This window comes from Aplysia californica, unplaced genomic scaffold, assembly GCF_000002075.1.
Source record: "Aplysia californica isolate F4 #8 unplaced genomic scaffold, AplCal3.0 scaffold00176, whole genome shotgun sequence".
Lineage (NCBI taxonomy): Eukaryota > Metazoa > Mollusca > Gastropoda > Aplysiida > Aplysiidae > Aplysia > Aplysia californica.
The window spans coordinates 281,849-294,942 of record NW_004797446.1 but is presented as its reverse complement, the minus strand read 5'-3'; the positions used below and the strand labels follow the sequence as shown (position 1 = coordinate 294,942).

Here is a 13,094-nt window from a genome sequence, read left to right as displayed (position 1 = left end):
AACCCCGTTAATTCGATACCTTAGAGTAGGCTGAAGAGATTGATGTGAAGCAGGCAATTTTTAAAATTAATTAAAGCCATCTTTTGTATCCCCTTTCTCATGCCACGGAGGTGAGCCACGCTATCCTAGGAAAGAAAGAGCTGCTCAGTCGCTCGAGGGGCTGCCCACCGCCAAACTTCTGCACCAGTTGTTAAGTAACGGCCAACCATTCGGCCTGAGCCCTCTGTGTGCAGTGAGCAGTATCTATTCAATCGGAGACGTCTCCGACGGAGATAGACCAATCAAAATGCTTTGGGCCTCTAGACCAAGTAAAAAAAGCTGGGGGGGTTACAGGGGGCACCCCCCTGTTTTAACCCATATTTTGATATTTTGCAGTTAGGTTTGACAATTTCTTGAAAATAATTGATTTGCAACAGTTTAAGTGGCTATAATATGTGTGATCTGCAGCAAACGATGCGCAGTTTGACTCCCCCCCCCCCTCCAACCCGCAAAGTAGTGCATCTGTGTGCGGGAGTGTCTTCGAATAGTTCCTGGGTGCTCGCCGGAGACGTCTCCGAATATCTTCTGCCATGCGCAGGTCTGCGACTACGGCTTCCAGTGCCCCCCCCCCTCCCCTCTGGGGGACACCTGTCGCTTGTTATTTGCTTGTTTTGGTAAGTGTTTAACGGCGCTCGCAACTGCATAAGGTCATATGGGCGCGCGGGACTCATTAAACATTGAGTTGGTAGGAATTTTGAATTTTGCCCGGGTGGCGGCCGAAGCCTACTGTTATCGATTTTGAAGGGATCTCGCAACTTGCACACGGGACCTCCGAAGTTCTCACCCTTATCCTAGAAGGCTAGGTGTAGATTTTACCTACCATAAGATCAGGGGTGTGGCAGAAAGACAGCAGTAAGAAGGAGCCAAGGAGGAGCAGTAGAAAGGCAGCAGAAAGAGCTTGTTCTGCCATTGGGGTTTGGCAGCCAGGTTCTTGGTAGTGATCTTCAACCTTAGGTCTTTACACATCAAGCCTGTCCACTTATGTATAGAGATCTACCGTTAGCCAAAAATACAAATATTGAAAGAGAGAGAGAGAGAGAGAGAGAGAGGGAGAGAGAGAGAGAGAGAGGGAGAGAGAGAGAGGGGGGGGGGAAGAGAAAAAGAAAGAGAGAGAGAGAGAGAGAGAGAGAGAGAGAGAGAGAGAGAGAGAGCAGACAAACAGATGGGGAGATAATAGTTCAATTTATGGTTTCAATGCCCAACTGAAAAGCTATAAAAAGAGGTGCGACCTCCGAATTTAATACCCTTTATTAGGTAGAACCGAGCCTAATAAATTGAGAGCTTTGGAACTCCTCAAAGCAATGCAAGTTCAAACATGCCCCGTTAGGTATTTAAACCAAAATCATCAGCTTCAAACCTCAGTAAAACACCAACAATGCACCAAGAAAGGGGAGAGAATTAAATTAAAAAAAACAAAACAACTAAGAACAATAAAATTAGAGAATTTTTTATTCCATTACTCTATGACCAAATGATTAGTTCACCACTGAAAAAATAACAAAAGTAGCTAAACACTTGAACTAAGGGCCTCTATCTGACCAGACAGTCTGATATTGCACTAACATTGGGGGGGAAAACTGCTCAACAACATCTAAAAAAAAAAAAAAAAGATCAATAAAACATAAACAATGAATGGGAAAAAAAAATTCCAATAAAACAACAAGAGAGAGCAGACATGGGTCAGGCATACACAACGCACACAAGCACAACACTTGCATACAGTAAGGAGGCTTGTAGCTTTAAAGCTCACACAAGGGGAGGGATAACATAGCATGCTGTGGGCACTTTGATATTAGCTTCAGAGAAATCTTTAAAACTCATGTCTTATCAAAAGTCATCAATAGAAAATGCAACCATAGAAAACAACAGTTGGAAAAATATCAAGCAATCATCTACATTTTTTTAAAACCAAAATTTATCAGAGCTTGCTGTCAAAAGTAGTGTACATTCTGGATAAGCAGCATTATGCAATATGTATGACAAAAATAAACCCCAAACCCGTATAAATTTGATGAGAACATACTGCTCTACACAGCTTCAGAAAAAGACAACCAAGAAAATGGTTAACCTAATGGGGTCGAAGCCCAAACTTTCACGCATGAGTCGACATGGCAACGTCTTGAGACATGGCTCGTTACGAGGTGGGCAGGAAACTTAAATTCAAAAGCCGCCTCACTCACCTCGACATTTATACAAGCAACATCAAAAACTCTCCAGGAAAACCATCCTGACTAAAGAAGAGTAGACACTTGGGACTTGGCAGTCTGAATGATCAGTTATGGGTAGGAAATAAGACTGGACCGTGCACTCATATGAGATGGAATTCAGCTAAAATCATCCGTGACCCCTGCAGTCCAACTCCTACCATTAGGCGTTTGTCAACATCTCTATTTGTCACGACAAAAGTCACCTTAAATGGAGTAAAGAAGGGCAAAAAGAATATTTATTGTTTAACATACTCTGATTTTAAAAGCTGGGTTTGAGCAGTCTCTGACAGCAGTATTTTCTTTTTTGAAACACCAAAACAAAAATCATACGAACTCTTTCCATACATTTCCATTTGGATTACATCACCCAGAACTGGCTTAGTCAGGCCTCTTTACTCAAGTGAACGTCCAGCTGTTCAGTAAACATGTCCACAACACATTCCCAATTCTTTTCAAGAAACACAAGTTTGGTTTCTTGAGTTTCAGAGTCTCTGAATGACACCTAGCAGAGCATGTTAATATTAAAACTGTAAACATGAGAAAAACAAACAGGGCTAAAAAAAAATAAAAAATTAAATCAAGAACAGCTGAACTGGTAACATTTCAGAAAAATCTAGTCAGTGTCCATCGTCGTCAGTACAAAATTGACAAAGAAGAGGAAGTGGGTAGCCTAAGGAGACACAACAGGAACTCAGGGTCTGTTCCACCAAGTAAAGTGTTGTAAGCTCACACAACAATGTCTTAGCTTTATGACATAGAGTGCTGTATCAAATCCAAGGGATGGCTTGCAAACTCCATAATGCATCTCAATTGCTCAGTAACCGTGGGAACAAACGGCATGCTCAGTAACCGTGGGAACAAACGGCATTGCAACATAATGGGTATCTAGAGCTGCTGTAACATCCCATCGGCATATGAAGCTTCCGTAGATACCATCCACATATTCCAACTCTACTGATCACCAAATACAATTTTGAAGCTGGAGAAGAAGGCGCGCATAGAAATTGGGAAAACTACTATTCCCAAATACACAATATTCTACTCCGATAATAAATTTAAGAATCTTTAGAACTGAAATAGTTAAGACGACTCGACTGAAATGCACCGGAGGATTGGAAATACTGAAGTACAAAATTAAGTACACACAGAGACAGTATTGCGACAAGTTATGGCAAGGAAATAAACTTGTATAACAAAGTAACAGCAATGGCTAAAACAACAAGATGGGGGGGAAAAAACACACTCTGCCTTCAACATATTCAATATTCCCTACATCAAATTTAGAATTTCATGGCATGAAGTTCACAAACTCAGCATTTACTTTCAGTACTTATGGCAACAGAGCAAGGCATAAATTACCCATATGATAAAAATGTAATAGCTTTAAAGTCTAAGAATGCCACAATATATCTAAATAGAATAATGAGAAGACTATTACCTTCTGAGTTCAGTAAAGCTGTAAAAACAATATTTTCAGCAAAAGACGCCAGCACAAACATTTATTTTACTTCATCACAAAATTTGTTTTATATGCGCAATGGTAATGATACGAAGCAATAACATACTTCCTTTATAATAGAAATCTTCTTCATTTCGCAATAAAAATTCAAGTCATTTTGACGAAAGTATTTTTCATTCTTTTAGATGAGAATAAAGTGTACAAAGTCTGTTGGCCAAAGAGCAGCAGTTTTAAAACCTCAAAAACACTTTATATAAATATATACCTTATCTCTGTGTACAAACCAAGAAGCCCCCACCCCCCCCCTAAAACCACACTGAAGTCACATAAACAAGCACATCTTTACCCATACACAGATAGAAGTTGTTAATCCAGCAGCCCTTCGGCTCTTGACCTCTGACTTAAAGCCACGTAAAAGTAAAGTTGGGGAAATTGTGTGTGCACTCAAAGAAGGGGGGGAGGAAAAAAATGTCATTCCACATGTCGCATAAAATATGAACAGATAAGAATGCTATATGCTAAAGCCAGCTCCGCACACCACTGGTAATTAAAAAGTTTGCGAACTTGAAAAAATGACCTCTCCAAAAGGTCGAGGATACTTGACAAGACCATGCACGTGCACCAACTGGTGAACTCAACGCCTACCCACCCAGTTTGGCCAGCAAGACTTCATGCAGGCACACCCATTTTGTAATATTTTCATTAAAATGCCGCATGACTTTGAATTAACCAATGACAAATTGTTTTTGTCAAGCGAAATATTATGTTCTCTTTCCATGAATTTTTTTGTGTTAAAAAATTATCAAGGAAACTGAAGTTTCATCAACTAATAAGGACAGTGCTACTTACTTTTCCGATTTTTCAAAATTTTAGAGTCATAAATTACTTACAATGGTTGTGAATGCCACATCTCAAACACATTTTTATGCATTCTATAGTTAAAGACAATTGTCCTTGATGAGAGAAAGGACTGGGAATTACAACATTCATAAAACAGGTGAGTAGCCATTCAGTTTTCTGCAAAATGCGCAATACACAACCACATCCAATCCACAACTCTTCGAAGAGTATCATCAACAGAACTTGGTAAGTTTGACAATCAAGACAGACTTCCCTGTTCATTTTTCACATAAAAAACAAACTCCCACCCCCTCCACCTGAATGACTCACAAAACTTCAGGAAAATAAGAGATCTTCCTTTTAGTAGTAAAGCGTTCAGATTATGTTGAAATTATCAGTTCACATAATGAAAGTGTACAGCATGTGTTCCGAAAGACAAAACCATGAGCAAAATAAAGGGCTCAAAGGAGCTATGATGTTACATTTCAAAAGGGGACAATTAAAGTTCAGGAGGCTGTCCATCTATACAAAAAAGTAACATGATTTCAAAATTGAATGGCAGAAAATGGAACCCCCTCTATGTCAGGCCCCAAACATACACAAAAACTGACAGGGAAGAGTATGAAATAAATACAGTCGCACACAAGATTTAAAAAATCAAGAATGTAAAGTAAAACCAAAAACAATTTTTAAAATTTAAAAAGCCCTGAAGTAGATTTTTAAAAATTGACTCTGACATTTCCACTTCATACCGGAGGTAGGCAAATAAAAAAAAGGACGTTAAAAACCATACAGAACAATTTAAAAGATATAAATTTGGTTATTCTAAATTACTACGTAACTAACTTTGATTAACTATCTTTGAGTGGTTGGCCACCAACACTTTGTCCGATTTACATCATTATAAGAAACAATGACCTCTGAGAGAGAACAGAGCAAGGGAATAGCAAAGGAATAGAGAAGCATATTCTCAACATTTGTTGACATGACTATGGTAAAATTGCACTCACGCAAACACACACATATATGCACAAACATATGCTGAGACGTTTAAAAAAACAAACAAATGTTCCCTTTTCTTAAAAAAAAAATTAAAAAAAAAAAACAATCGAAAAACGATAGCAGCATATAAGGTATTAGAGTGACAACATTTTAATCAGGTCCACACAGCTGAGGAATGGAAAAATTGTGCAACTTAGATATACTTCTGGACTTTAAAACACTCTACAAGTCAGCATCGCAGCCCATCTTGTGAGCTTACAAAAATAAAGTATAAAAAAGTGAAAAGTACAGAATACAGGCAGGGCACTATCACTCACAACAATGTACAACAATTGGATTAGCTCTCTCAGAGTCCTGCAAACTGGTCACTCCAGCCATACTTTCGCGGCACAAGTCAACTAATCATAAAGCAATTGTGATCAGAGCACAAACATTCCAGATGGTGACTTCAAGCACTCTCGCACTTACATAGAAAACAAGATCTGACGCTATTTGTTCTCCAGTAAAAAAAATACATGGCAACAACAAGCAGCAATTTAGCTTTCACACATTGTGTGCGTGTGTGACTCAACAGCAAATTAAAAAGTTTTTCATATTTCTCTTTACATCCATTGCTGGAACAGTATTTCTAATTCTAGATATTTTAGATTTTTAAAAAGTATAGCAGACTGTTTCTGAAACATAAAGTTTGTTTGTCATTCCTGTCCTAGACTAGAGGTAAAAAAATGCAAGCCCTTCATGAACGGAAGAGCACTTGAGGATTGCCAATTATCAAAAATAGTTTGCAAGCTTTCATACTAAATAGAAACACACTGACTAGAGAAAAACTAGGTCGCTTTCTTCTTTATATTAGTACTTATTCATTGAATGGTTTTACCAACTTTGCCCTTTCCAACTGACTTTTCCTTCCTCCGCAAATCTCCTATTGACCCTTTCCTTCTAGGATACAGTGCAATCATCTAACATGCACCACACAGGAGTACATTCAACTTCATTGGAGGTTTCCTTTATGCAAGGAGAGCTGAACATAAATCCCCTGCACAGGTACAAGAATCTTCCATGTCAGTACTGCTAAAGTAACAGAGGAACTGGGCCTGTTGGCGTCTCATTCAAATGTCTGGTGCATATCTCTATCAATAAATAGATCACATAAAAATGTATACTCTGATAAATTATCAACACTATTGATTAGAATAATTTTCTATCAGCAGCAAGAGGCTAGCTCCGTGAAAGCACGCCACTCGAACAAGCAGTTAAACATCTCTGACTGAGGCTACATCTACACATCGACCACGACTGACAATGTTGGTCGACGAGCATTCTATATTTAGTCATGCTTGGTGCGGCGGGCAGTGTGACCGTTGGCCTCCATGTTGCTGAAGGCACTGCCATTCTCAAAGGACGGGGATGAGGATGAGGATGAGGATGAGGATGAGATTGCATTGGTTTTCTTGCTGGCACTGCGTTTGATGTAGGCCTGCATATAGAAGTTGCCAAAGAGGATGAGCATGACTACCATGTAGCCGGAGAGCAGGTTCTGGCCCCAGCGTGGGAAGTCACAACCCACACGGATGGAGTTGACTGTGTGTGTGAAGGTGATGCAGAACTGCAGCTGTGGGGGTTGAGGGTAGATGGAAAAAATGTTTGAGTACCGATGTCAAAGATAAACACATTTACATTCTGCAACGTTCACATGGTCACTTGGCATTGGAAAATAGCAAGAGAGGCAGATAGACACAAGTAAAAGATGGATAGTAAATAAAGTAGGATTTACAAGAGGCACTCCAACCACCCCTAAATATTCCTCATTAATAGATGTGGTTCATATGACATTAGAATATCTCCGCCATAAGACCGAAAAGGAAATCATTATACTAAAGAAAGGCTTAGTGATTAACCTTGTGATGACAGAGAAGATGGCACAGAAGGACAGAAAAGAAACAAGATCTTCATGAGACATACAACCCAAGATAATCACCAAAAAAAAGACATTCAACTACATAAACCAAAATTGTTAATCAGGCTAAAAAATTTGTGACATGGCCATGGATAGTCTTTTCCCCTGTGGTGTCAATAACAGTTGTAGGTTCAAGGATGAATGTGATGTAAACAAAAGCCTGATGAAAGAGGTCTCCGCAGGCTCATCATAGTCAGGTTGAGGGGGAAAGGGGGGAAAAAAAGGAGGGGGGTAAATATGGTTGGTTATCAGCCACCATCTTAACCCATATAAAGACAACACAAACTGACAAGACGTGTTACAAGCCTTGTTCTTAATGGTGCATCACTGCACATTCTGCGTGTTGCAGTTGATTGTTTCAAACACTGATCAGTTTTTAAAAAATTATTTCACTAGCCAAGGCCTTCACCCATAACGCAAAGAGCAACATTTTAAAAACATTTTGAGAAACAAATGTTTACCTTACTTCTTGGCACAACTAATGTTTTTCAAAGGGCACAATAGTACTGAGCAACTACAAGACCTCTGTGCACAAAGGGTGTTAAAGTAAGGCTGCTGGATGCGACGTAGTGATATAGACTGTCCAGGTCAGCTTGTTTTTCTTCCTTACACTCTCGGACAGTGGGAAGGGTCGTGGTAGCCGACGACAAAAGAATTTTTCAAAAATCAAAACCCGGTTGGGGGAGTTTCAAGTTTCAATCCAAATTGCATAAAATGAAAAAAAAAAAGTAATAATGATTCCGCAAAAAGTATAATGATGGGCAGCCCTAGTGTAGTTTTGCCATATAACCTGGCTATGGGGACACAGCACATAATGGACTTACCAGCTGGAAGCGGGTGATGTAACGCTTCCACCACAGCTTGCTCCTGAGCGAGGGGATGGCAGAAAGACCATAGTATAGATACATAACTACATGGACTAAACAGTTCATCCAGCTTCCAAACCAGGCTGTAAGAGGAGAAAAAAAATATATAATCACAATTTGCACGAGAAACTTCCAAAAGTGTGCTTGCCTGTTTCTTTGAGATATGGAGAAACATTAGGGTAATAATGAACAATTAGTGCTAGAAAAAGGAAGGTGAACAAAGAAAAACAACAAAAGACATTGGAAGCAGTATTTTTCTAATAGTTTTTTTTATAGTTTTGTTTTTTTTAAAGACATTTTTTACATGAATTTTTTTTAAACATATGCATGATATTTTTAGAGGATTATCTCCTTTTTCCAGGATTTCGGGGCATACATTAGAACAAATCCCCATGAGCTAAAGTGTTAATTTAGTTGCAGACACCCTAAACAATACACATACTAATTAAAAATTGGTGCTCAGACATGTATCTCAAAATAAGTTATCTTATTTACTTTATCAAAAGTCTCCACGGACCACGAAAATAAGTAACACAAAACAAACAACTTCAACAAAAAAAAAGTACACAACATTCGATGCGAGTAGTGTTTTCAAAAAGCACATATCTGAGTATACTCACACATTCCTCCAGGTATAAACATCATTGTCCACCACCAAATGTTGAGCATGCTGGCGTGGTGGAACACGTGGAGGAAGGTGACCTGCTCAAACTTCTTGCGGGCAATCATGCACACTGTGTCCAGCAGCTCGATAGCCTTGGAAAAGAAGTACCACCACAGCACCTTGGAGACCTGCAAACACGCACATAAAAACCCTGAGTTTGTTGTTTGAGTAAAGAGAATCCTTGAGGCATACTGAGTTAATAACAAAATTATTTAGTGCAGGAAAAAGCAAGATAGACAGAAGAACAATGAAGAAAAAGAAAACTAGTAGGACTTACCAGCACCCGCTTTCACTCTAGTCATTTCTATCCATCAAAAACACAGCTGGTCAGCATCTGCACAATATTGACTTGTTAAAAGTAGGAATTGCTTCCAAACATTAGTATTGGAATTATGCTAATCTTGGACGAGACTGTGAGGGATTCAAACATAGGGTACTTGATTTGAAAGTTCGAGGTCGCTCCCCCTGAGGCGAAGAGACACAATATTACGTGTAAATTGTGCCCTCAAGACTCCGGTTCAAGGACCCTGTGTTAGAATCTCTGTAAGTTTAATAGCACATGAAAAGAATATTCGGGGTAAATGATCAGGCAGTAGAATGCTCCATTTTTAAAATTCATAACCTGTTTGTCAACTTGCTACCTACACCTGCTTACAAATACCCCCACATACCTGTCACAGTACCGTTTTCCTACTTAGCTGCTCTCGACACTTGTCTTAGCCCGATAGAATAGGTTAACACTAACAATGTCACTTTTGCAGAGACTTTGCTCACCATTTCGGAACTTCACGGTGACATTAAAGATGGTTCCAGTAGGTAACGGGATAGAGGGTGCCCACATCCCTCGTGACTCGTGGGAGCAGAGGAAGATAGGACTAACGCTAATATTACTTAAACGCAATCCCACATTATCACTCATCCTCACCATTATTTCTAAAATCATCATTGCTCTCAGATCAATGACTTTACATCAATAATCCTTGAATCTCTGTCTGTAACAGTTACTTGTCATACTAAGTATACACGTAAGACATTATCAAAAGCACTTTTTTTCTACTTATCAGATGGCGTCAATCTGATATAAATGGATTAGAAAAAAGGACCTACCAGCAGCACCTTACAATTGCCAACTCGGAGCCTGAGCAATGAAATATTCAGAACACTTTTTACAGTCGTTCAGCCTCTCTGATGGAAGACTCACACAACTTCACAGAAACTCACTGGGCCAGTCATTTAATTTTGATTTCCCACCCTTATCTCTCTCTAGGGCACACTGAGGGGCAGCCTATTTGGCACATAGCACTCTCATTTGTACATTCTGTGTCAACGCTGTTGGGTGGCAATTACTTGTGAGTTTGAATGTAATAGAATGACATTAAAGAAGTAGAGAAGAAGTAAACTACCTAATAGTGCTCACATAATGCCCTAGCTTCACCAATGTAAACTGAAGAGTTCTGTACACTGACATGGAAAGTAGATACTGACCTAAACACATGAACAATATAAAAGTTCCATACTTATGGCCGAAAGAAAACTTTGAATCTAAAAGCTTCACATGGCAAAGTTAAAAACTACCTTTCAACCATTAATCCTCAGGATCAATTACAACAATACTTAAAACCTAAACACGAACTGAACCCACTGCGCCATCTTCTCTGAAAATCAAAAAAAATCTTCAAGCGATTAAATGATGTGAAAACAGAAACAACAGCTTACCCTCAGCTCTTTGGGATTTGTGATAGAATCTTTGTTATACTTGGCACACGCCATGTCATAGCCAGCATCATAGACACTGAGGAAGATCTGTGGACAGGAAAGACAAAGCATGAAAACGAATGCTGTAGTTGGTGGGACAAATCATGTGTTTCCCTAAGAATAATAAGTGTCTAAAAATCGGCTGTGCATCTTACAGTAGATAAGGACGAAAGCAAAATAGGGAATAAAAAAGCATATGTTTAGCTAAGAAGATTTTGTTCTAGACAAACATCCACACACTTTATTTACAGTCAGATTAACTAACAAAGAACAAAAAGTATCAATTAACCCTTGTCAGTCAAAGCAAATATGTGTTGGATTGGGATCCACATGATAAAAAAAGATCAAGGGGAAAGCCATGTGGAACTTGGAGAAAAGTAACAGAGAATGATGTACAAAGCAGCGGAAAGACATGGGAATATGTTTGTTGGTGGCCTATACTCTGATTCGTGGTGAGAGAAGTGATCATAACGATGATTCAGAGTAAATGAAAAAAAATAACTCTTGGCCACCATGGCAGTTTCATTTCACCAGAAAGCAGAATGTGACAGTAATACTGAAAAGCAGTAGACAGAACAAATGAAACACAGTGTCTGTTAACCATCCAGAGATGTTATCCTAGAAATTATAAAACATAAATTACCTGCCCCCTAACAAAAAAAACAATAAAATTGTCAAAAACAAAACAGTATCAAAATTTTGTTAAGACTATTAAGTAATCTCCTGTCAGGATGAAAAGATCAACATCGAAGGTTAAAAAACCCAAAAAAACCCCGAATTTTTAAAAGCTTTAGTAGAGGTTTTACGGCGTTCACAACTGCATAAGGCCATATGAACGCCAAGGAGTGGATGTCAACAGAGAAGTCCTTACAGGGAATCAGACTTACTCTGCTCACTTGTCTAGCTTCAACAGCACAAAGTCTGCTTCGACTATCAAGGCATCCCGGAAATAGCGGTTCACAAGAGTGTGACAAACATACAAAAGAAGTAGAGGAAAATGGCGATAGTAAGGATTAGGAAAGAAAAAGCAGCAGTTCTCCGTTTTAGTTCAGGCACAGTTATGAGCATGACATTGTTGGATTAACCCATTTACAATTCTACTGCGCATTAGAACGAGAAATGTCCCCTCTTTGGGAATGGCCTAAAGACACTTCAGTCAGTGGCACCCCTCCCGGGGTACCCCCCAGAATTTGACAACATACCTCTACAAACATGTAGACCGAGAGTCCAACCAGACCCAGGTTGTAGACGACCAGGAACCACTGCAGATTGAACGGCTTGCGGTTCTTCATGATGTGCGGGCCAAGCATCACCATCGCAACGTAGATGACAGTCAGCACCCATACTGGGTACGGGGAGTCTGAGATCAGCAACCAGTTCCGGGTTCGGGGATCTGACAGAGAAAAAAACAAGCAAATTTTTTTAATATTTTAAAGTATGTGTTTTTTGCTCCCCTATCGACACAGTTTAGATCATTAAGGAGGAGGGCTTCCAACCCTGCCTGTCAGGGCCAACCTGGGTTGAGAGAGATACAACAACAACATCCTAGCAGAAAGACCAAGATACTCGATAAAAATTCTCCCTATTTGGCATCCAAACTCGAATCTCCTGGGTGCAATGATAAAGAACCCAACTGCTACACCACAGATGCCAGTAGGAAGAAACAAGAAGAAGTCAGACAAACGCAGTGAGGTCAAGCAAAGATACTTGGAGGTTACAGTTCACAGTTCACAAAAGACTGGTATCATAGCCACTGCATTTCACCAGGGAAAAATTCTGACGATAGTCTGGATATAAACTTGAGTTACAGTGCAGCAAATTCAAACAATAATGATCATTTGTTCGAGTTTGAGTAAAGAGGGGCACATCAAGAAATTTAAGGTAACAGTTACATAAAGTGTCTAGGTCTGGGGATACCTCATTCATTCAAAAATTTAAAAACATTGCTTTTTCTGACAAGTAGCATGTATCTTGCACATCAGGAACACATGATGATGCTTTATTTTTTATAGAAAAGAAAAAGCTTTCAGTAAGTAAGAGACACAATAATAGGAGTAAGCTTTTGGAAAGCTCCGCTGGTAAGTAAATACTTCTTTTCTTTCTCTCTGTTTTTTCTATAGTCTATAGTTGCTTTCTTTCCTGTGATGCTGCTCCCCCTTACACAAAATGACCCCTATTGTGCCGATGTACTTATGGTCCCTAACCCCCCCCCCACACACACACTTTTTTTCATTTGGAAAAAAAACAAACAAACAAACAAAAACTGAATGAGCTTAGTGCAGGCAATCTATACGCAAATTTAGTT

At 39.3% G+C, this 13,094-nt stretch overlaps 1 protein-coding gene across 1 annotated transcript in view; it reads right to left on the bottom strand.

The window, feature by feature from the left end:
• Positions 1 to 1,470: 1,470 nt before the first annotated feature.
• LOC101852926 (elongation of very long chain fatty acids protein 2) overlaps positions 1,471 to 13,094 on the bottom strand; it is a gene marked incomplete in the record, with an annotated part of 26,928 nt that continues 15,304 nt past the window's right edge. Inside the window, 5 exon segments of the mRNA XM_013082473.2 lie at positions 1,471 to 7,159; positions 8,329 to 8,453; positions 8,991 to 9,162; positions 10,751 to 10,837; positions 11,992 to 12,182. Of these exon segments, the coding sequence (XP_012937927.2) occupies positions 6,875 to 7,159; positions 8,329 to 8,453; positions 8,991 to 9,162; positions 10,751 to 10,837; positions 11,992 to 12,182 (860 nt within the window).